Source organism: Filicampus tigris, chromosome 4 (genome assembly GCF_054856515.1).
Source record: "Filicampus tigris isolate MCC_2025a chromosome 4, RoL_Ftig_1.0, whole genome shotgun sequence".
Lineage (NCBI taxonomy): Eukaryota > Metazoa > Chordata > Actinopteri > Syngnathiformes > Syngnathidae > Filicampus > Filicampus tigris.
The window spans coordinates 1,863,281-1,888,353 of record NC_141220.1 but is presented as its reverse complement, the minus strand read 5'-3'; the positions used below and the strand labels follow the sequence as shown (position 1 = coordinate 1,888,353).

Below are 25,073 nucleotides of genomic sequence, written 5' to 3'. Positions count from 1 at the left end.
TCCGTGTGTGATAGCTAACCACCCCCATAGCTGAGCCGCCGCCAGTGGAGAGGAGCAGGGGGGATTTCTACAATGATTCAGATTTTATCCTTGAGGAGTAACAATCAGGTTACTTTCAAACGGATAAAATAATGGCTGTTTGAAAATCTGCTGTTTGATTATGTTCAACCATCAGCTGCTGCAGCCAATGTGAGTGACGTCATGCATGCTGTGATCACAAGATCACAATTTCAGCATCTCAGCGCTCTCATTCTGGTCAGTGGAGACTTCAGTCATGTTCCTCTTTATCATATCCTAATTTCATACAACATGTAGACCATACAACAAGATGGAATAAAACTCTGGAACTCTTGCACGCCAGTGTGAAGGTCACATACAGTTGTACCTCTACTTACGAACGTCTCTTCAAATGAAATTTTCAAGTTACAAAACGCCTCAACAGGAAAAGATTGCCTCTTGTTACGAAAGAAATTTCAGGATACGAAAGGTAAAAATACAGAATGGGCTGCTACTCGGAGCTCCAGAGTTTCCTGAACACAACATACTCATAGCTGCTCTGCCATTGGCTATTACGTAGCATCTTCCTGGCATCCCATTGGCTAAGAGGGACCTCTACTTATGTGTCTAGTAGATAGACAGGTAGATAGATATATGTGATAGATATGTCTTCGGGCCATGAGGTGTTCTGGTATTTTTTTTTTCATGAATTAGAAAAAAGGAAAAAGGAGAACATCTTTTTTTTTGTCCATACAAACAAAGCAAGAGATAATAGAAAAGTATGAAAAAGGGATGCGTTTGGTTGATCTCGCCAAAGAATATGACCGTAATGTATCGACAGTCGCCAGGTTATTAAATCAGTTCTTTACAAAACGCCAGGCAAAAACCACTTCTGAGAGAGAACATGAAACAAAGAGGGCAAAAAGCGATGAAGACAGCAATTAAAAGGTAAACGACCATCATTTTTATTCTTTATTCTTTGTTTTTTATAAAATATTTATGTCTGAATATTGGGGGGCTTGGAACGGATTATGGCATTTACATGGAAATTTTCTAATTTTCTAATTAATTTCGTAAGTAGAGGTACCACTGTATGATTCTTCTTCGCTCCCTCCTTTGGGGAATCTGACGGACAGCTACATACACGTTTTTAAAGATGATATTTTTATTGTTTTATTAAAATCCATTCATTATCCTAACCATTTATCCTCACAAGGGTGTGCTGGAGCCTATCCCAGCTGTCATCGGGCAGTAGGCGGGGTACACCCTGAACTGGTTCCCAGCCAATCGCAGAGCACACAGAGACAAACAAACATACACACTTAAAATCACACCTGGGGGCAATTTAGAGTGATCAATCAACCTAGTGTGCATGTTTTTGGAATGTGGGAGCAAACCGGAGTACCCGAAGAAAATTAATAAAAAATTTTATTTATAAATGTGTGTGTGTGTGTGTGTGTGGGGGGGGGTGTGTGTGTGCGTGGGTGTGTGTGTGTGTGTGTGTGTAAAGCTCTTTAGGCATACAGGCACCGTATGATCTAGATGCATTGATATATAGTGCTCCATTTACCATTTTAATCAAATTGGATTTTTCATCTGCTGGACTATGACGTGCTTTTTTGGGGGGATCGAAGGGGGGTACGGACTGATGATGGACAGGCTGGCGGCCCGGTGAAATTTACATGATGGAATCAATACGGAAGCACGGTTAAAATAACATGAAAGACTGACCAACTGACGATTACAGTTTGGTTTGGCTTGAAAAAATGCTGGACTGAAGATGACGAACTGGTACCCAGGCCACTGATGAATGATGGCTCAGCAATTATTTTTTTTATATTGCCCACGTCTAATTACAACATACTGTAATGTTGTCCCTGCGGAAGGGTGGGGTTCTGTTAACTATGACTACTGCTGAATTTGTAGCCAGTTTATTACGATGGTGACAATCAGATCATGCCCGTGACTATTACGTGACTTCAATCAGGGTGCTTGTCATCATGAAAAAAAAAATATATTGAATTTGGTGAGTTTGGAACAGGCACGTCTAAAGAAGCATGTGCAAAACTGCTTCCGTCGGCGCTTAGTCCGTCAGTGTTTCAAAGTTTCCGTCATTTGCCAGCAAAATGTGAGTCTGTCAGTGACGGATTGACAAACCTTTCGTTGGTATTGATGGAATGCCCACCTCTGCTTCTACCACGTACGTCTGATAGCGATGCAGATTGACTGCTTTCAAACTTGCCAAAGGTTTAGCGTCTTCACGGCATGTGTGAGAATTCATTCTCCACCCTGAGAAACATGTTTTTAGTCCACAGGTGCACAGCGGTCTGTTAGATTAGGCCTCTTTAGCACATCAGTAGATAGGTGACTTGAGCTAGGCTGTTGTGTCACTGTGACCTTTTTTCCTCTTCCTATCCATCTGCACTCTGGCACACAAATCAAATTGGAGCCAGATAAGACATTGTCTCATATTGTCACATGGACTAGGTAGAGCCGGCCTCCTGTGTGGTAGCAGCTCAATCAGTATAAAGAATAGAAATCCTTTCGGACAGATTAGACCTTCTCCTGCATCTTACAAACAAGGGCTGCACAGTTGTATACTTGAGCTTTCTGGCTTCAACTCAACTGAGAATATACACTGTTCCGGCAGTTACTGATATATGATATATATATATATATGTATATATATATATATATATATATATATATATATATATATATATATATATATATATATATATATATATATATATATATATATATATATAAAATCATAATAATAGTACTCTAACAGAAACACAGTGCAAGAGAACATGCTAGTTCTCTTTTTATACATTTTTTATAAACAATAAGGCTGGGTATTAAAAATCGATATATTGATTTGAATCCGATTTTCATAGCCCAATATCAATCCATAAAACCATATATTGATACTTTTCCCATAAATCTATGTGACTTCCAGCGTCACACGAGATCTTACTACGCAAACGCAGTGTATCAAAACAACATGGTGGAAGCACTTGAAGTCAGTGCCAACCGGAGCTGGGCACTTGACCCTTTTTTGCCGGTCCGGCCGCGACCCTGTACCCTTGACCTGGGTACCATTCCAGAGTCGACCTCCCCACCCTTATTCATAAAAATGATCAACCCCCACCCTGTTACGCCCCACCCAAAAAAACGTGCATGACGCCGCCGCAGGAGAGATACTAACGGAAGAGGTTGATTTAAAGACCATTAACTGGCTAATTTACTATTCAAACCCGCTGTGGACACGCTTCACACATGCTTCAAACGCGCCACTAGTATTTACCCTGCTGCGTGTGCTTACTTCCATTGTGAGCCCTGGGGTTGATTTTGTCGTATTGTATAATTATTTGGGTCCAACAGACGACAAGTCTGCAAGCATTCAACAAGTTACTTATTTATTTTCCACAGTTCCCCTCCTTCACACTTCCCGGCCTTCAAAATAAAAGCATACCAGCAAAACACTACACAGCAGGTTTGCTACGGCATATTTCCGGAGCGAGAGAGCAAGAGAGAGAGAGAGAGAGAGAGAGAGAAAGAGAGAGAGGTGAATTAGAGCGAGATTCGTTAATTTCCATGAGAAAGTCATGCTGTGTTGCTTGTAGTAGGGAAGATGCCAGAAGAAGTGCATGAACTCCATCTTGATGTGCCAGCGTCATCCTTGAGTTCTGCGTGCAGCTTGACTATACTCGTGGAGACAAGTTGTTTTGAAACAGTTGCGTTCCAAGTTTGGGGGCGTCGCTTCAAAAAGACAGCAACAACAATAGATATCGTGCTCACGCCTCTGCCAAACTAGTTTGCTTTGCAGCAGCAATGAGCTGCGTGGTGCATCCTCTCCTCTGTGGGAAATTGTATGTCATCGCAACATGTGACATAATGGACCAATCAGAGGAGCAACAATTCCTGATGTGTGCGTGGCATGTTGTTGCAGACCTGTCCCCAACAGCACAATGCGTAGGTCATGTGAATCAATGCGGCAGTTGTCGCTCGAGCCGATGCGGGAGTAGAAAGAAGCCTAAAAAGAAGCTTTTCAAGTAGGCTGAGATTAAATTTGGCCGCCTCGCGAGCACGTCACACGCATGGGGGCCGATTGGTGGGCCGGACAAAAATCCACTTCCGGCGAAAATTTGTCAGCCCCCACTCCAAAAATGGGCACCCGGCCTGGCGGGAGGGTCCGACCGGTCCGGCCCCGGGACGAACTGCCCAGCTCTGGTGCCAACAAGCATGAAGGCAGATGTATGGAAGTTTTGGGATTTATAAAACAAAAAGACCACAATGAACTGGAGCAAAGCAGTATGCAAGATTTACTACGTGGAAGGGAGGTATTGTAGGAACACAACGAATCTTCGAAGCCATTTAACAAGACACCCCCCTGCGCAAACACATTCCACCTCAGCCCAAGAAGGCATTTGAAATCATGTTACATCTAAATCCTCCGCAAGTCCAGAAAATAACAAATGCTACAGCTACAAACATTTGCAAGGGCAAACAACCATACTGTGCAGTTGACGGTTTCAGCATCCTATTAAGATTCTGGAGCCACGCTACACTATACACACGCACAAAAAGTTTAGTGAAGTAACAATCCCAAAGATTTACGCAAATGTGAAACAAAGCATTGCAACATCACTTAAATCAGCATCAAGACTCACCGTTATCTTTGACTGTTGGACATCCAAAGCAACGGAATCATGGCTAACAATCACTGCTCACTACATTGATGACGAGTGGAATCTAATGTGGCATGTTCAACTGACTAGTGCAGTTGAAACCAGCCATAATGCAAGTCATTTATGGAACCCATTGGTCCAAGCAATTGGAGAACGGAAACTTACAAAGAGCCAGCCATCGTAACGGACAAAGCTGAGAATATTGTCCTTAAGGTTGAAATGATGGACCTGTTGCACATCGGCTGTTTTGCACACATACCGTACTTTCTGGACTAGTCACGTTTTTTTTCATAGTTTTGTCGGGGGTGGAATTTGTACTCCGGAGCGACTTATGAGTGAAATTATTAACACATTATTACCTGTGTATCATTTCACATGTTATTTTCACCCACATAAAGAACATAAGGATCAATCCATCTAAAGGCAATTAAAATGCATGAATAATTTAAACGTTTAAAGTCGAATATTGTGTTAAATAAGTAATTGAAATAGTATGATAAAAAGACGATTTGACTGTCTATCAATCCATCTATACACAATAGTGTACTGATCCTTTAAAAGGCGCCGTGCCTGGCAGTGCATGGTCTTACATCATCAGCCAGCCACACACACACACACACACACACACACGCCTGCACGAGCGGAGGAGAGAACAGATAATTACGACCAAATAATAAAATACTTTTGGAGACTTGGAAATATTCTACATGGTCTGCGATAAATACAATACTTATTTAATGGATCTACGACCGTTTTGGTGAGTTTAAAGTTATCTTACCGTAACTTTCTTGTAATGCTACATGTGTGGATGTTAGCTAAATGTTACCATCGGAGCTCAGTGGAAATGATGTGTACTAAGTGCACAATTTTATAAATTTGATTTATATGGACACATTTATTTGCATTATGCGACAGAGACAATTCGGATTCCGAGAGGTGGTGGAGGGGGGGGGGGCGACTTATACTCCAGTGTGACTTATATCTGTTTTTTCTTCTGTATTATGCATTTTATGGCTGGTGCGACTTGTACTCCGGAGCGACGTATAGTCCGGAAAATACGGTACGTAATTTAGCTTCTCAAGTGGCGCTCAGAGTTTCCGCTGTGGCGCGCCTGCTCGGTAGCATAAGACGCATGGCATCATTTTGTCGTTGTAGCTCCACAGCAAATCACAAGCAAAAATGACTGGGCCTGTGTCTGCTTAAGCTGTTGATTGACTTTGTGACACGCTGGAAGAGCTCATTGCTGGACTGTTTTCTGAAGCAGCAACCGGAAATCTCAGCAGCTCTGCTGTCACCTGAAGTACGCAGGAAGGACAAAGATCTATGCAGCCTTTCAGAGGCTGACATAACAGTTGTAGCAAGTGGAGGTAAAGTACAGTAATAGATATTGTAGTATTAGGTCACATATGTAGGTAGGAACCTTGCATAGGGACGGCTGCGCATGGGGCAAATAAACAGTTGCGCAATAATACTTCAATCATGTGTGTCATTCCTCTTGATGCCTACTGCAAATATAGTTCGGCCAGACTCGCGAACTAAGAAGACATGGTGTCAGAAGAAAGTTTATTCTGTTATAAGCTGAACCTGACCGAGGGAGCGTCCAGTGTGTGCAAGTTTTTGTTTCGGGTGAGCCAGATCAGGCTGCGGGCGGGTGCGTGTCTCAGTTTCAAGTCTCTCACCTGAAAAATGTACGTTCAGGGCAGAAGACTGGACGAAATTGATAAAGAGGTTTGAAAGGTTTTGCATTGCTTCTGGGTTGGAAACGCAAGCGGATGAAAATCAGGTGAATACGCTTATCTACACCATGGGGGAGGAAGCGGAGAACATACTAGTTTCCCTCCACCTGAGCCCGGTGGAAGCGAGTGGCTATGACACAGTCAAAACAAAGTTGGATACCCACTTCGTGGCTCGCAGAAATGTCTTAAAAGTTTAATATGTGGCAACAAGAGGGAGAGTCGGCTGATGGCTTTCACGCGGCACTACAATGTCTCGCGGTGTATTGTGGATACGGAGCTCTTCATGACGAAATGGTGAGAGACAGATTTGTTGTTGGCTTGAGAGATAAAGGTTTATCAGAACAACTGCAGATGGACCCAGAATTAACACTGGAGAAAGCAATTAACAGAGCGCGTCAAAGTGAGCTAATTTAGAAGCAATGTTAAAGTCTAACATTAAAGTTGACTTCACCAACACTCAGCTTGACAGTGGCCTAAACAAACACAGTGGCAACATGAAGGGACAATTAAAAAAAAGCACCGAAGGATAGACAGACACAATGCAAACGATGTGCTGATGCGAAAGGACATAGTCTGCAACAATGCCCAGAAAGAGAAGCAATGTGTAATCACTGCAAGAAAAAGGGGCATTACGCAAGAGTGTGCAGAATGAGAAAAATAAATGAAGTGAGTGCTGTTGCAGAAACTGATGATTATGCAGACAAAGTTACATTCCTGGGCTCCTTGTCAGCTGATACAATGACCAGTCCATGGATGACAGACATATATGTTGTGAAAGGGCTGAGCACACCACTGCTGGGTGGGATGTTGCAATGAGACTGCAGCTGGTCACTAGAGTGGAGAACATCAGCCTGGATTCCAAGGAGTCTGTAAAAAGGGAGTTTCCAAACCTTTTCAGTGGAGTAGGTAAAATGGAGGGTGAGTACAAAATTGTACTGAAGCCTGAAGCACAGCCTTTCTCTCTCTCGACGCCCAGAAGCATCTCTCTCCCACTCCTGCCAAGAGTTAAAGAGGAGCTAAAGCGTATGGAGCCGCAAGGAGTCATCTCTAAATTGGAGGTGCCAACGGAGTGATGTACGCCTATGGTGGTGATGCTCAAGTGGACTTGCAAGAGCAGGGTGAGAATATGCACGGACCTCACTGAACTAAATAAATCTGTCATCTGAGATAAACACCCACTTCCCTCAGTCAAACACACTTGAGGTCAATTGGCAGGAGCCAAGGTGTTTTTAAAGTTGGATGCCAACGCTGGATTCTGCCAGATTCCACTGTCCAAGGAGTCTTCTTTGTTGACTACATTCATCACTCCATTTGGGCACTACTGCTACAACCGCCTCTGCTTTGGAATCTCATCTGCACCAGAACACTTCCAGAAGTGCATGTCACGCATTTTGGAGGGTCTGGATGGTGTTTTATGTCAAATGGATGATGTGCTTTTCTGGGGAGCCACATAGTGTGAGCATGACGAGAGACTGAGGAGGACTCTGTTACGTCTGCAGGAAGCAGGCGTCATGCTAAGTGAACAGTGTGAGTTCTCAAAGAGATGGATAAAGTTCCTGGGACAGGTTATTGATCCATCAGGGGTCGGCGCAGACCCTGACAAAGTGAGTGTAAAAGTTATTAAGGAGCCGGGCAACATCAGCGACGTGAGACGTTTCCTAGGGATGACAAACCACCTTGTTCCTGCCTGAACTGGCAGAGAAGACACGTCCTGGCTGACGTTATACGACCAAAATGCTGAAACACTTGTCTCTGCTGATGCATCCTCGTTCGGGTTGGGTACTTCTCCAGAAGCAAGCAGACGCTAGTTGGAAACCAGTGGCGTATGTTTCGAGAGCCCTCTGCAGCACCGAACAGCGGTATGCCCAGATTGAGAAAGAGGCGCTTGCCTCAACATGGGCCTGTGAGAGGTTTGCAGAATCTGCCATTTTCTGGTGAGCTCACGGTTCAGAATGGACTGCTGCTGTATGGTTGCAGGATTGTGATTCCAGCGTCACTTAGGGCAGACATGCTGTCCAAGCTTGACGAGGGTCACCTGGGAATTACTATATGCAGGGAGAGGGCAAAACAGTCGGTGTGGTGGCCGGGTCTCAGCAAAGATATGGCTAGGACAATCGAGGACTGTGATGTGTGTGCCAGGGAGAGGACAAATCTCAGGGAAACAATGTCTACTGAGGGCCCATTGAGGGCCTGGGCCATGGTAGGAGCTGATCTATTTCAGATAAATGACAAATATTGTCTGGTCATTGTGGACTATTTCTCAAGGTTCTTCGAAGTGGCCAGGCTGACGTCTACCACATCGGGGGCAGTGATTGAACACTTCAAGTCTATCTTTGCTCGTCACGGAGTTTCTGAAGAAGTGCGCTCCGACAACGGGTCACAGTTTGCTTCTGTAGTCTTCAACATGTTTGCATCGGAATGGAGGTCCAAACATGTGATGTCCAGCCCACGTTTTCAACAGTGCAATGGGGAGGCTGAGTATGTGGTGAGGACCATTGAGGGTCACTCAAAAAGTCTGGCGACCGAAATCTTGCACTCATGGCCTACCGTGCTGCTCCCATGGCGAATGGCTACAGTCCCACAGAACTCCTCATGGGAAGGAGAATAAGAACAACTGTTCCTGTGATTTCATCTCAGCTCAATTGCAGATGTGCAGACATGGAACGGTTGAAGACTACGGAACAGAGGTACAGACAGATGCAGCGTCAAAATTATGATCGCAGACACCGAGCACAAAATATGCCACACCTCCGACCAGGAGATCAGGTGTGGGTCAGAGACATGCAAGAATGTGGCACCATTGTATCTACTGCGAGCACGCCGAGGTCCTATGTTGTCGAGACACCCAGGGGTATGCTGCAAAGGAACCGATACCATCTCTTGCAGACCACTGGAGGAGCCGAGACATCAAAGGACTTGCCGGAGGCCCAGGTAAACGCTGATCCTGAGGAGGTGAGTACACCTGCCATACCTGACGTTCTTCGTGCAAGCAATGAGCAGAATCCAATATGTTTTCCTGCAAGAGTGAGGACAGCTCCCGAATACTTGAAAGACTTTGTTTGCTCATAGCTACAGGAGCTGAGCGAGCATGGGGCAGAATAATCCTCACACTCAGTTGGAGGGTTTGGGCAGTCTACCCCATCCCTCATAGAAGATATAGGAATGAGTAATTGACAAGTCTCTTTGTGGTTTTTTTTCTTGAAAGGATTATTTGTTGCATTATTGCCAGAGAGTATACTGACAAATGTTTGCTGGTTGTTAAAGGCATATACTGAGTTATAAAATGTTTATACGCTGAAATGTGTTCCTCAGCTAATTGATAGAATACTATTTTGTATTTGGTTACTGGCACTGTATAATACATGTTATTGTGTTTGCTTATGCGCGCACAGGCATCTTCCCAAGAAAGATTCCTTCAGAAAGAGGGGTGGAGGAGTTTGAAGGTTTCCTTACATGTTCCAAAAATCAGAGTCAGTATTACTCTACAGCCGTATGCAATAGCAGAGCCTTTTTCAAAAATGTTGCGTATGGTGTCTGATTGTTTGTTGTGTCAGTGCCGTCAGTGATATTCTGACCAAAATAAGACACAAGGGAGTTCAGAGTTCAGGAAGCTTCAAAAGCAAAAGCAAATTTTGCTTAAAGGCCTTTTTTTTTTCCTTATCTTGCTGTTTTCTTGATTTTCTTACATTTATGAAAGACCTGACGGATTGCCCTTAGGATAATTGAGAATCTTTTGAATTCATATTTACAATTATTTATTCATTTGCAGAGCTGGGCATCGCCTATTTCCCATCTGCATATTTAATTGACCCACGTGGTTCCAGTCGGCCAAACGACGTCAAGAACGGACTTAACCTGTACCACGTCACACGCAGGTGCCGCACTCCTGACACGAGGCCGACTAAGGAAAAAGAGAACAAACAAAACAGTATTGTGTACCCTGCGGTCCCACAGACGCAATGACGTGCCCCACATTGTTTTTAATTTCATCACTCCGCTGTGCGTATGTCTGTTGTTTTTGTTTGATGTTTTTCTTTGTTTGGCAGCGTGCCTGCTCGTGCAGCGCCTGCGTGTGACGTGAAGATTACATTCTTGATACCGATTGGCTGTCGCCGAGGAGGGACGGACCTGGACCACATGGTCGATTAAATATGCAGGACGGAAGGCGGTTAGGCGATGCCCAGTTCTGTTCATTGGTATGGCTGTGTCTCTTAGTTAGATTTGTTTTGCAACCACTAGGACATTAACACAAAAATGGTTGAGCACCAATCATGATCAGCCGATATTCATTAAAAATTACATGATCGGAATATTTGATAAAAAGCCTTTTATTGCCGATCAAAAATTCTGATCACCCGCAGCTCATGCTTCGCAGTCTACAGCCATGAGAGACCAGCCTGCGTGCAGTGCACGGCACTAACAAACAGAGGCTAACATGTCTGCTGTGTGGAGTTTGCATCCTGTAATATATGCCATGAAAAGGTACCTCGTGGGGGGAGCATGGCCAAAAGTTTCAACACAACTTAATCCGGCATTTGAAGAACAAGCAATTGGAAGACTATGGTGAGTTTACGAGGCTTACTACATTGAATAAAGTAAACGCAGCAGCAGCAACAATGAAACGGCAGCTAACTTAGCCCATGCTGACCAACTCAAACCCACATCAGCGCGACAGCTAAAAGGCAACGCAAATAACCAGGAAAATAATTACATTTATCAGACTTAATGACCAACCATGCTCGATCGTGGTAGACAATGGATTCCGCCATCTGCTCACCCGCTACGTGATACCGGGACGCAAATACTTGGACGTAGCTCTTCCTGAGCTCCACAGAGAGTGTACTGTCTCCTCAAAGAATGCCTATCCTATTTAAGTTTTACAAGTGTTAAATGAAGCTCGGATGTCAGTCCAGTGTCAATGTTTAATCTAACAAGTGAGTTTCCAAAAGACAAAATACACATGGTATGGAGAGATAATGCCCGGAACACGGTGAAAGCTATGACCGATAATAATTGGGCTTCCGAGTTTGGGGTGTATGGCACACACCCTGCAGCTTGTTATGTATGATGCGGTACTGACAGCACAGTATAAGTGGCATTATTGCCACAGGGAGACGCATTGTATGTCACCTGTGGGCGACAGAGCCACTATATTATTTTACAATTCACGAAAAGGTTAACAGTGACTTTTTTTCTCGTTGACAAATGCACAAGATAGTTTGTCTATGCACAAGACATTAAAGCATGTTTCTGGGTCGTTTCAATTTAGGAACATATTGAATAGTTTATTCGAGGGAAGCCTGCATGCATCATGGTCTGTTCTTGTTTTGGTCATGGTAGAGCTGCTCGATTAAGCGATTTTGAACCGAAACCGAATTTTCTGGATAAAACGATGTTAAAAACGTTCAAATCGGCACATTCGATTTTTTTATTTTTAGTGTATCAAAGCCACCGTAGTTTCCTCTGCATTTCCACTTCCTCCCACGAACGCGCAGTCCAGAAAAACTACAACAACACCGGTGCTACCGGCGATTCAGCTATTTGCTCAGGCAATTGAGCGTTTAGTTAATAAATCGGGCAAATATAGATCTGTAGTGTAGTGTGTGCCCCGCATGTACAATACAACCCTTGAGCAAGTAACTCAACGTCTGAAAGGCGTCACTTTTTTTCTCCTCTACAACGGACCTCTGGTCATGACTATGCATCCGTACTTAAGATTGACAGTGCATTGTATAATTTATTTTTAAACTAATCATTGATTTATTTTTTAAGTAAGACCAGGGAGAAAAGTGAAAGTCTAGTCACTAGCTGTTTGGCAAAATGACTTGCTGACAGACCGTTTGGTTTACAGAATTGACTGTCTACCTTCTCTCATGTTGATGATTTAGTTTCAGATGGTATATGCACTTTCTTCTTTCATTATTGGTTTAATTAAGAACAGATCTGAAATCTATTGTGTAAGTAAAATGCTGTTAATCCCAATGGATTGTTCTGTGTGTATTAGATTAAATTGACTGGCATTTTGAGTTCAAAGAAAGAAAAATTTAGATGAAATAAAAGACGTTCAAAATACATAATTTTTCATTATTTTTTATTTTACAAAGAAATCGTAATCGTAATTGTAAAATTGGGTTTGAGAGAAAATAATCTGGATTTTCTTGTTAGGCAAAATCGAACAGCCCTAGGTCATGGTTTGTTTTTGTTGTTCCCTGTTGCTCCAGTAGGGGCAGTAGGTGGATCCGCTGCAGCGTACCTGTTTGCAATCTCAATCAATCGACAATTTAAGGACTGCCAAGCAGGCTACTCACCGTCGGATTAGTTGCCTTGCTCATGACTGATTCCAAGATCTAGAATTTTCTAGACCCGTCTTGTTATCTTCCACTTGCTCCGTAGTACACTTCCTTCGTTCATGTAAGTAGTTTTATTATTTAAAGCTTTACTCAGTTTGTATTATACGCGTTTTGGATCATCTTGTTCTTTGGCAACAAGCAATTTCGGTTTTTGCTATTTCCTTGCCTTTTGCAAGCGCTTTGATTGACTACGTTTCTCCCTAGTCATTTATTTTATGTTATACTTTTTCAGTCTGGTGATATTTTTTGGGTAAATAAATACTTGTTTTTGTTTAAATTCTTTTGTGTCTGCATTTTTAGAATCCACCTCATTCTGGTATTAACCAGAAATCTTGACAGAATAATCCGACCATGGATTCTACCGACTCTGAAAAGATCATGAAAGCTTTGGCCAGTCAAGGACGACTGGTGGGTGAACAGCAGACGGCTCTCGGGGAAGTCTGCGAGGCGGTCGCCCTGTTGGCCCATCGGTTCGAAAATTTGGGTCGCAAGTCAAGCACTTTAGCTCTCAAGCCACCGCATGTCCAGACTTAGCCCATGTGCGGCCGGGAAGTACCCACCCATGGGGCAGTTTCACGAACCGTCCCTATCCCATCCGATGTGTGGCCAATTTATACATCAATGTACTCTTATTTTCGATCAGAAACCGTCTACTTATGCCCGTAATAGCACCAAGATAGTCTTCATGATGAGTCCGTTGACTGGCCAAGCTAGTGCTTGGGCCATAACCGTGAGCAACGCACGCCCTGAACTCCGGTCTTCCTTCCCGTAACTTCTCGCGGAATTTCGTCGGTTGCTTTTTCACCCAGTCCGTGGAAGGGAGGCTGGAGGGCAAATAATGGACTGCGTTCAAGGTAACCAGTCTGTAGCCAACTACTCGATGGCCTTCCGTATTCTCGCCGCGGAGAGCGGATTTGACGATTGCGCCTTACGGACTGTTTTTCGTCGGACTTTAAACTCCTTCTTGAAAGACGAACTAGCCGTCCACGATGACACCGCAACTTTGGAGGAGCTCATTGCTTTAGCTATCAGACTGGACAACCGCCTGAGGGAAAGACGTCGGGAGCGTGGAGGTAAGCCGGTTCGCTTCAAGCCAGAACGACTCATGGTCCCAGCGCCTGCAGCCCCTGCAAGCGCTGTGATTTACAACGTTTCTCCCTGATCATTTTATACCAGAATTTTGTGTTGTACTTTTTCGGTCTGGCAATATTTTTTGTGTAAATAAATACTTGTTTTTGTTCAAATTCTTGTCTGCATTTTTAGAATCCACCTCATTCTGGCACCAGAATCTTGACAGCATGTGACTATTTTTTGTACTTTGATTATAGTCTGAACCATGCAATATTTAGGTGGCTTGTTATCTATTTGACTTTTTGCATAATTAAGTCCGTTGAGACTGATTATTTTGATCGGTTAAAAATGGCATTACTAAAAGCTGGTAAATTTAAGTTTTTCATTATCTTTGTGACTGAGTAATTGTTTATATTGTGCCAGCAATGGTTTTGTATTTTTTCATGCTTTTGAAAATATAGATTTTTGTCGGCAATAATATGGCTGCTTTTTTTCCAGATAATATTGCCAATAGCACTCACCCTAAATAAATGGAAAAAGATACAGATATTCCATGTGATCGGTATCGGAATCGGCCGATCTCACTCATGGATGATCGGTATTGGTATTTGGTATCATGAAACCCTGATCGGAACATCCCTAATAGATAGACAAACAGATAACTTCATCTGGTGAGGGAAAGTAGATTTGGTAGAAAGTTTTTCAAACCTTTCCACATAGCCAGTTTGTTAAATTGTGAAAGGTAGAAAACAGAAGTTCACTTTTTTGATAGGTTACATATTTTGTGCATTCTCTCAAGCCCCATTTTGTGCACACACAGCGTTGATAAGTGAGGTCTCTGAGATGGACAAATCAGTTCATCCATTTTTTTTTTCTTGATTTTCGATAGATTTGATCTGCTCTCCCGATCCCAATCGACATGGACCCACTTCTTCACGCCACTTGAGACATGTCACTTCTGCTCAGCTGCAGCTTGCCTCCCCTCAGGTCTGCACAAACAACTTTGCCCCTTCCCGGTATTGGTCCCATGGGCCACACTCACGCCACTACACTCTCTCAACATCTACAGAGCAGGTCGGGAGATTGTCCAGTACATTTTTAACCATAACCTCAGCTTGGAAAAATTCGCAGCCCTGTGGAAGATTTCCTGCATGGTGCCGGTTCCTAAAACAGCCAGGACACGACAGACTAATAAAGGCCACGGAGTGGATCATCCTTTGTCATCTGCGTTTGTCGCTGCCTCCGCTGCAGTCCGACTATCGGCCTGCTGTTGGAGTGGATGATGGAGTCATTTTCTGCTGCATCGAGCCTTGGCTTACCTGGAATCGTCCTGGGGACGACTGTTAAAAGTGTCTTTTTTTTTTTTTTACTTCTGCAGTGCTTTCAATACCATCACCGCCACAGCCAACGCTATGGGTGGGCCATAGGGGGCCCCCCATCAAGATGCTTGTTCTCTGCCCCATTTGAGGCGTGGCTCTCTAAAAATAAACATTAATTTATTTTAGGTCATTGAAGCTAAGTACTCCTCCGGTGAACAGTCAAGCGACATGCTGGCGTCACTCGCCAGTGTGCTGGCTCTGTGACGCTGCTCGCACTACCCCGTCTCATCACTTGTCGTACTAGTTGAACTCGCGCTGTATCTGCTGTTGAAAAATCTCCTGCGCAGTTGGGTAACTAGCGGCGCGTTTGAAGCGTTCAGAGGCAATTTTTGTCGTTTGCCCATTTCGCCGAGTAGGTTTAGATGAAGTTTGGCCGCCTTGCGACCACGTCACACGCATGAGAGACGATTAATGGGCGGGACTAAAATCCACCTCCGCCGTTGCTTAGTCGGACCCTTTTTTAAAATTGTCACGCCCCCGTCCTCTGTCCCAAAAATGGGCGTCTGTCCGGGACCGTTCCGCCCCCGGGATGGACTGCCCAGCTCTGGATATCATCAACCATTTAATGAGCAGCAGAGCATGGCCTCATCCCCCCGCTTCGTCTTAATGAGTCCCAAAGAAAATTAAAAATCATGCAGGCTTATCTCGTAAATTTGATTTTGCATATTGAATTTGTACTTTCATTTACTGTTCGGTTAAGGTACTGTGCATTTATAATGATAATAGAAGCAAAACAAGTCCTAACATTACATTTCAAGAATAAAGTTATAATGTTTCAAAAATGCGTAATTGTAACGAATGAATTTATAACCCTAAACGCAAGTTGGCCCCTCTTTTTGGAGACCTGCCATCTAGTCATCACTTTACTTCAAAAAATAAATACGTTTTTGCTTGTAAAATGAGCAATTTCTAATTCTAATTTATTACTTATTCAACCTTTATTTCAACAGGTTGTCCCGATTGAAATTAAGAACCTCTTTTTCAAGAGAGACCTGACCAAGGCAGGCAGAACACAAATGGCAAAACACAAAGTTACAGAGATACAAAGAGAGACACAGTAAAATATACAAAGTACAGCATCTCGGATTAAACCATCTATGAGTCACGGCTAGTAATAAATTGTTCAAACAGCCGAGCTAAAACATCGACTTTCCATGGAAGCTGCTTCCATGTCTTTCCATTTAGATTTAAAAACATTTCAGGACACCGATTCCTTGAGCTTGGAGTCATTCTGCAGGAGATTCCGGGCTGAGGTGCAAAGTACCCGGAAGCTTTTCACCCAAATTCAATGAATACTACCGCGTACTTATCTGCCTGATAAAAACACAAAGATGGGGGAAGATTGCCTTAAATATGCGCCAGTGAGCGAGCGGTCGCCAATGCTGGCTGGCCATCCAACCCGAGAGTACAACTCACAATGATGGGACAGAGCTTTACAATTTGTTATGAACCTTGAGGACGTGTGGATGCACCTTTGCACACTGAAAATGTGCTTCAGTACACACTTTTCCTGCAGGCATCTTCTCACCCTCTTTCTTTCTCATAACTCTTCTCATTTTTAGCTTTTTTCGCAAGATACAGTAAATGCATTTTAAAATTACGAGAGTCATCCATTAGTATGCCGGGTGTTTGTAACAGTGAGGACCTCAATCTCCTTTCCATCAAGAGTAGAAAATACAGGAGTATTATGTGGTCAGGTGCTAGATGGGTTATAAACAACAACAACAAACTACGAGCTTAGTAGTAGACCTACAAGGTCTTATCTGCATTTAAAACAAGTTTCAGCTCATGTAGTGTGTTCTGAATGACCACAAAGATATTTTGTAAACCACTTGTGCAAGAGATGTAGCAAAGCAGCAGTATGCAATGATGTCACCCGCATAAAGCTGGAGTCTTGCATTTGCCACACTTTGACAATGATTATTCACAGAAATAGCAATAATCATTTGTTTGATCATTTTTGACATTCAAGACTTAATAATTGTTTTTTTTAGTACTGTACTCTCTTTTTGTAATAGTTTCATCTTCCTTTTCAGTGGGCCGTCAGTTGTCCTGTCGCTGTGAATGGTGCTTCACTACCACATAATACAATGCGGCAATTGATTGAATTTGTCAACAATCAACATTTTCAGTGCTATGCCAAAAAAGTGATGGCTCTGAATTGTGTCTTGTAGTACTGTCACATTGTTAGTACCTTTGAAATACTTGTATAGTGACTGCATGTTCAGTAACCTTGTTATATCACCTCTCATACAGCTTCCATTATTGAGTTGATTTCTGGTCCAACACAGGAAGGGGAAGTCCAATTGTTTGGATGAGGCTTAATGCTCTGTCTGCCACTCGACCACATAGAGTGGTATTGCGCTGTTACGCGGGGCAGGTTAAGTAGGGATTAACTGTACAATTAATCAGTTGTCTATTGTCTGTTAATGGCTTAGGAGGGGAAAGCATATTGCAGCTTTACGGAGCACTTTATAGGGCATTAATATATTATACATCATCAGCCAGAACACATATGAACATACACATAGTGCATATAGCAAGCAGCTGTCAAATGGCTTCACGAAAGCCGTACTGTACAGCCCATTTGTATATTTAGAGGCAACCGAGCTCTATCCCAGGTGGTCGGGCAAAGGGTATACTATGTACATCATCAATCACGGGGCATATATAGAGACAGATGATCATTCACGCTAACGTGTGCACCATCGCCGAGTGTCAACTGAAGCCACACTGCCAGCGTGAAATCAGGCAAGTAAACCACTATGCTACCAGTGGTGTTATATAGCATTGCAAACATCATCAAAGCTTGAAAACGATTCAGCTTTTGAGTGCATAATTCAGTGTGTGACGTAAATATTAGCTTTTCAAAATACGATATGAACATATTTAGTTTTCTACCGTTTTTGAGAGCAGATGAAAACTTGGGTTAGGGACATTGTGACTTTTGGTCTCAGTGTGGCATAAAATAATTGTATTATTTTCAGTTAAAATTCATTTCAAATTCTATCCACCAAAGAATAGTTGATATAAACCCTTAAAAGCACAAGAGTGATTTGACATTTAAACAATTAATGGGTATAAAGTCCTGGATCAAAAGAATGGTTACCATGATTTTTTCAGAACTATTATTATGTATATTATTATATTGTTCCTTGTAAAATGCTTCCTATTTTTCTGTGTGTTTGAGACATAATAGTCTCTCAACTGTGACCAGAATCGTTGGTTGACTTGTCTGAGGAGGGTCGTTTCGCTCAGTCGAACCCTTGCCTCGCTGCCTCACACATCATGTTTACACTGTGTTCAAGTGTGATCATCCTGCAGCACACATCTTCATCACAGAAGCATTTCCCAGAGGAGCAACCCTTTTCGCTTACTGACATACAATTAATAGACAGACATATGGCGTCAATTTGGCTGCGCTCCCTTTGCGAATCTGTCTATTCCCACCTCCCATACACCACCCCCCTCCCACAAAAACACCCACCCATTGAAAAACATACGAGTGTGTGAGTCCTCCCTCATACACCCACATGCATGCAAACCATGCCGCATACAAACCAAATGAGCCCTTGCCCCTGGGACCACAACAGGTTTCACTTTGAATCAACTCATTGAAGTTGAGCAGCAATTTACATTCATACATTATCATTATATATATATATATATATATATGTATATATATATATATATATATATATATATATATATATATATATATATATATATATATATATATATATATATATATATATATATACCTTAAGAGGTACCCTTTCACTCTTACCACTTAAATTTCTCTTTGCATCCCTGCATCTGATTCCGTGTAATATACAGCAGAATGTGAATTGAATTTCCTTGAATTATAATGAGTATTTTATTAAATCATACAGAGCAAAATCAATACAATTTCAAGGGATGAGGGGACAATATACAAAACAGTCATTTTGTTGGAAAAACTTTAACATGTAAATTACTGACATTTATGGCAATATTGGGCAATAAAGCAAGGAAGTTGTTTTTAGTTATCTCTAAATTGAGGTTCAATGAAAGGGACAACCAGTCTGCAAACTCATATTTCGTTGCTGTGAAATGCAGGAAAGCCGATTTTCACAACAGCAAAACCTTTTTGAAAATGTGTTGATTTGCCCAACTTAAAATGTTATTGAAGTTCTTTGCCTTGAAATTCTGCGTTCATCCAGCATTTTTTTTATAATGCAGTTCAAATACAGGGAGAGAGCTAGAAAAATCTACACAAAAATGTCAGCATGTGAGACGGCATTTTAAAACGATGCAATACTGGATTTTTGTCGTTGTATTTGATGATTCCAAAGTATAGGGGGTAATTATGTTTCAATAAAAAAAAGCATTGCTATCAGAATGAAACATGGAATTTCTCCTTGAATGACAAGAGTTGTTCCTTTCCGAATAACATCTGGATATAAACAGTAGCATTGGGTAACTGATAACTGAAGGGATGAACACGTTAAAGGACACAGACTAATCGACACACCTTCACTGCAAACAGCATGAACCTCTTGTCCAGCAGAAAAAAAGAAAACAGAAATCAGGCTGTGTTCATCTTAAAACTCAAATATCCAAGGCAGGAATTAACAATGGGGCGGCACGGTGATCGACTGGTTAGCACGTCCGCCTCACAGTTCAGAGGTCGTGGGTTCGATCCCGGCTCCGGCCTCCCTGTGTGGAGTTTGCATGTTCTCCCCGTGCCTGCGCGGGTTTTCTCCGGGTACTCCGGTTTCCTCCCACATTCCAAAAACATGCATAGTAAGTTGATCGGACCATCTACATTGCCCCTAGATGTGATTGTGAGTGCGGATGTTTGTCTCTGTGTGCCCTGCGATTGGCTGGCAACCAGTTCAGGGTGTCCCCCGCCTACTGCCCGAGGGCAGCTGGGATAGGCTCCAGCATGCCCCGCGACCCTTGTAAGGATAAGCGGTATCGTTATTGGATGGATGGATGGAATTAAAATGTCAGTAAGTCAGTCAGTTAGTTAGTCAGTTAGTCTGTCATTCTAAATGTGACAACAACTCTAAATGGGTAGACCAAAACGGAGGGTGTTATGTGCTACGCACTACAAAATGGTATAGCAGAAGAACAAACATTTTTGTGAATGGCGAAAGGGTTTGAATCTTTGAACAGAAACCAGCGCCAATGTAGGACTACCACAACACAAGAGTCATATTCAGCAATATTGGAGACCCAAAGTGGGTCAGTGAATGGCTGCTGAGACTGTTTGACCTTTGTCGCTTGCCCTTGTATCATCCAAAATGTTCACACAGAAAATAACTCAAATAAAATAATAATAAGTATCTCATCATAAATGCCCACAATAATAACAAAGGATAATAAAATGCCATGTAAATTGAAGTACATTCAGACAAAATGTCGATCTAAGAAATGCAAATTGTTGACATGGTATGCATCTAAAAGCTGAATTCAGGATTCAATAAAAGAGTCGCCAAACCAACCGTTTCAAAGGACACTTGCTTTACAATGGTTCAAAGGAGGCAATGAGAAGATGAATAAACTCACTGTTTTGCATGATGGAGGCAACTCCGCTCTCCCAGCTTGTTTGACTTCTGTAATCTGTCCAAAGAGATAACATCTTTGATTATTGTTATCATAGAAAACATGTGCAGCATTGTCTTGTACAACTCATCTTATGTCGAACAAATGATGTGGAAACTGATGAACATCAAATTCTGGTCACTGTTGATCAAATAATTGAAAGAGAAGGAAGAGAAAAGAACCATAGCAAAAATAGTCCCGTGAAAGTGGCTTTGTCATTTACATATTTTGCTTTGACAATGTTATAAATAGTTTGTTGAGCGTTATAAACTCATGATTTTTAATTGGACAAAATGGCCCAATATTTGACATGAAGTCTTAATGTTCCCTGGAAAAATATCAATTTGCTCTTAATTGGTGAGAAAATTATTCATTGACTTGTATTAATTGTTGATGTGAGTGGCATATAGTGACAGGCAGAACAAGTAAATGTTCTTCCATTGTGTGAAAATGTTTATTTAGTGATGTGTCTTTAAACATATTTTGGGGGAAGGATGTAAAACATGTGAAGGTTGGGAGACACTTCTGTCCAGCCAAATAAGTTGTTATATAGGCAAACTTTACAAAAGTACTAAATGGAGAAACTATATATAAATAGCATCAATTTACAGCAAAACAAAAAAAAAAAGAAACTCAATATATTATTCATGTTCTATATGTTTTTTAATAATCTGAAAATTATTCCTTAATGTGAAGACATGTGTGTTTGTACTATCTGTTGTATATTCTCCAGCTTTTCTTTCAGAATCAATATTTTCTATGGCATAATAAATATACTCAAAATATTCCCACAAATGTAGTTCCTGACTTGCAGCTGAAATTGACTGAAGTACCCCCCCCCCCCCCCTCCACACACACACACACACACACACACACACACAAGTATTTCCCCGTTTGGTATTGCAAAAAAAAAAAAAGTCTAGCAAAGCAAAATTTTAGATACAAATTATCTAATTGACCATCCACAGATAAACTTGTAATCGTAATTGTCATCCCCAAGAAATGGATTTTAAAAAGCAAACAACAAAAGCTTGCTTTTCAACAGGGTTGTCGTCGTTCATGTTGAGCCCTGTTAGTTTTTGTTTTTTTTCAGCTGCATTTGTTATTTTATTTATTAGAAAAGACAAACGCAACCGGGCTGCTTCTTACATGCAATACTACTACTACTACTACTACTACTAATAATAATAATAATAATATGTCCAATTCAAAACGATTCCGTTTCTTAGCTTCCTCTTGCAAACACAATCTCAACTTACTAATGCTGCTAAAATGCAAAAATGTAGACAATGAATTGTTGTCCAAAAATTCCAATAGGCAATTACTTTGTTCAGTTGTTCTTGATTTTAGCAGCACCGTTATTTCATTTCTGGCATCATGTGTGATGTATTGTATGGAAAGTGACGTGACACGCACTGCTGATCACCTCATTAATGTAGTGCATCCAAATTGTCCACTAAAGCGCTCTGTGCTTGCTTTAAGGGTGACTTGAAAGCTGTTCTCTTTCCCCGAGGCGCTTAATGAACACGAAGCGGCTCCGTGAGACGCGGGCCGCGCATGCACACCCGGGCCGGCTGCGGGCACCTCGTCCCGGCTGCCCGGCCGGCACCTTCCATCCTGTGAAAGAGGACAGACAAAGAGACCGGCCGGGCAAAGAAGCCGGAGCTCCGCGGCCGCTTTTGTGTGTCGGCGGGATTTTGCTGTCTTTGCCTCGTTAGTTGCGGCTCGTTCAAAAACAGCAGCACAAAACCGCGGCAGGGAACCCAGTTCGAATGGAGCTCTATCCAACAAATAGGAACGTTGCAGTCAGACGCCTAATTTGAGCGTGCTCATATGGAGGGATGGGGCATGCAGAGGGGAATGGATTGATTTCACTTTTACAACAGTACAACTAACTACCACTACTTATTATAATAAGAAGAATTTGTAAAGCGCTACAGAAAATGCACGGAAGGTCTTTGGTACCATGGCAATTCAAAATATGTATGATATTAGAGAGAAAATAATTGGCGTGACTGTATATCCTATGTCGGCCTATAATTCCGCTGCGAGTAAAATTAATACTACAACTCAATAGCCGTCTATGTCAAACAAGAGGCTTTGCCAAAATACAAAGTGCACGGCGAGAACCAATAAATCGAGTGAGCACATGTGGAACGGAAGCATGTATTATTAGTAATAATAATAATAATAATAATAATAATAATGTAATAATAATAAGAAGAAGAAGAAAAAGAAGAAGAAAAAGAAGAAGAAGAAGAAGGAGAAGAAGAAGAAGAAACATAATAATAAAAACAATGATAATAGAAATAATGATAATCAAAATAAAAAAGAATAAAAATAATTATATTTCCATTTGGGCAAATGTATCTTAATGTACCCGTTACACAGCTTTGATATTTTAAAAAAATCATACTGTCTAATATTCCAGCACAATGTAGGCCCTATTTCTTTACAGTGAAGGCGGTAGTAGGCCTACACCGCTGCAACAAGTACCTATTTTTATTTTTTTCATTTATTCATTTCATTATTATTTTTGTAATAATAATGCCTCTACTGTCGGCAGAACCATAAAAACACTCCATCCGACTTGACAACGCATTGCATTTTAATCATCATTTTAGATCTTCGGTGCTTCAGATAAATATGACCACTTTCTTTTTTAGGAGACTAATTTATTTATTATTATTTGGAATGCCGTGCGGTGCTGTATGGTATTCAAAGCTAACAAATGACTTGAAAAATTAAAGGAAGGCAACTGACACAGGTGTATTAAAGTATAGTAGACATTTATTGACAACATTAACTTATTCTTTTACAAGAGAATAACTCAGCTTGATAAACACTTTTGTTTAGTGTGTGTCTGAAATATGAAGTGGCTCAGGTGGTTCCACGCGCATTCAGACGTGTTTGTGCAGGTGGTGTTTCTTCATTTGAACACTTGGTAGCGGGTCACACAAAAGCACATTTTTCATGCATGTTCAGATGTAGGATTGGATGATATAAGTCCATCCTAATTAATCGTCATGAACACTATCTTAATTGGAGAATGAACTAGTCGAACTAATTCTATTAAATCCATTTTCAATTCAACTTTTTATTACAAGTTCATATGAGGAATTATGTAATTCCTCTCCTATCAATCGAATGAATTGTTGTCCAACTGTTTGTAAAAAAAAAACAAAAAAACAAAAAGAACTCCTTCCCAAATTCTTCAGCTTTCCAGCAATTGAGAAAACTCCTCCAAAAGCGACCCAAAACAGTCAAAGGTACAGACCATTACAGTTGATCATTTTGTAGAGTACTTTTGTTTAGTAAAATGAGTTGTAAACACAACTGTGCGGTAAGATAGGTGATTTATTATAATTGTAGAATCTCAGGTTAGGTACCGTTTATCTTTTGACACTTTTGGTCGATTATGAGTATGGAAGACCAGACAATCGCAGTCAATTGGCACAATCAGTGAGATAAAAGTAAAGGGAAATCCCAGCTTCCTTTCAGAGATGAAAAAAGTTGCCGTTTAGAAGAGAAAGTGCGCAGTGTTTTGGGGTTGGGTCCTCCAAATCTGCAGTTGCATCGGTTAAATACTCATTTAGTTACATATCTTCAAATAACGTTCAACATTTCAAGTAACTTTCAGGTCCAGTCTCTGACGGATGCATATTGGCAAGAGATGAAGAAAAAAGAAACTACAAGCAAATGAAAGAATGAGCGGGCCTACCTTTTTGTGGCATTCTGTGAGAAGTAAACTTTTAATTTGCTCCTTCTTCTTCTTCTTCCCTCCAATTAGTTTCTCCTTGACTGAAGAGACAAGTGAAGAGAAAGACAGACGAGGGAGAAAAGAGATTGGGAGGCTGCTTGGTCGAGTGGGAGGGTAAAGAAGAAGGAGGGGGTACTGGGAGGTGAGCAATAACTAAGAGGGGGAGGGAATATTTAAAGCAGAACAGTGATGAGTTCATTAGTGAGTGCTTCTGTGGGGGGCTCCCCTGCTTCAATTTGGATTGGTGAGCGAGACAGAGAGAGGGAGTGAGAGAACAAGACTCTCTCTCTCTCTCCCTCTCTCCCTCTCTCTCTCTCAGTTCACAAAGTTCGAAGATGCACTGTAACATTCTCTGTTGTGGCCCGTTTGGCCTGTTGCTTGTGACAGGCGATATGGAAAGAGTACCCTGTTCAAACTAAACTTGACCGATAATATTATGAAGTCCTTTGTGTTCTTGAATTAGGAAACCGCAACTATATTCATACTTATGTCCATTC

General features: G+C 41.8%; 1 protein-coding gene across 1 annotated transcript in view; it reads right to left on the bottom strand.

The window, feature by feature from the left end:
• The window catches only part of pax6a (paired box 6a), a 48,495-nt gene extending 23,820 nt beyond the window's left edge, over positions 1 to 24,675 (bottom strand). The window contains exons 1-2 of the mRNA XM_086028141.1: positions 24,538 to 24,675; positions 20,781 to 20,834 (exon numbers count right to left, since the gene is read on the bottom strand). Of these exons, the coding sequence (XP_085884267.1) occupies positions 20,781 to 20,834; positions 24,538 to 24,550 (67 nt within the window). The 5' untranslated portion in view covers positions 24,551 to 24,675. The remainder of the gene's footprint in view (positions 1 to 20,780; positions 20,835 to 24,537) is intronic.
• Between the last annotated feature and the right edge of the window lie 398 nt (positions 24,676 to 25,073).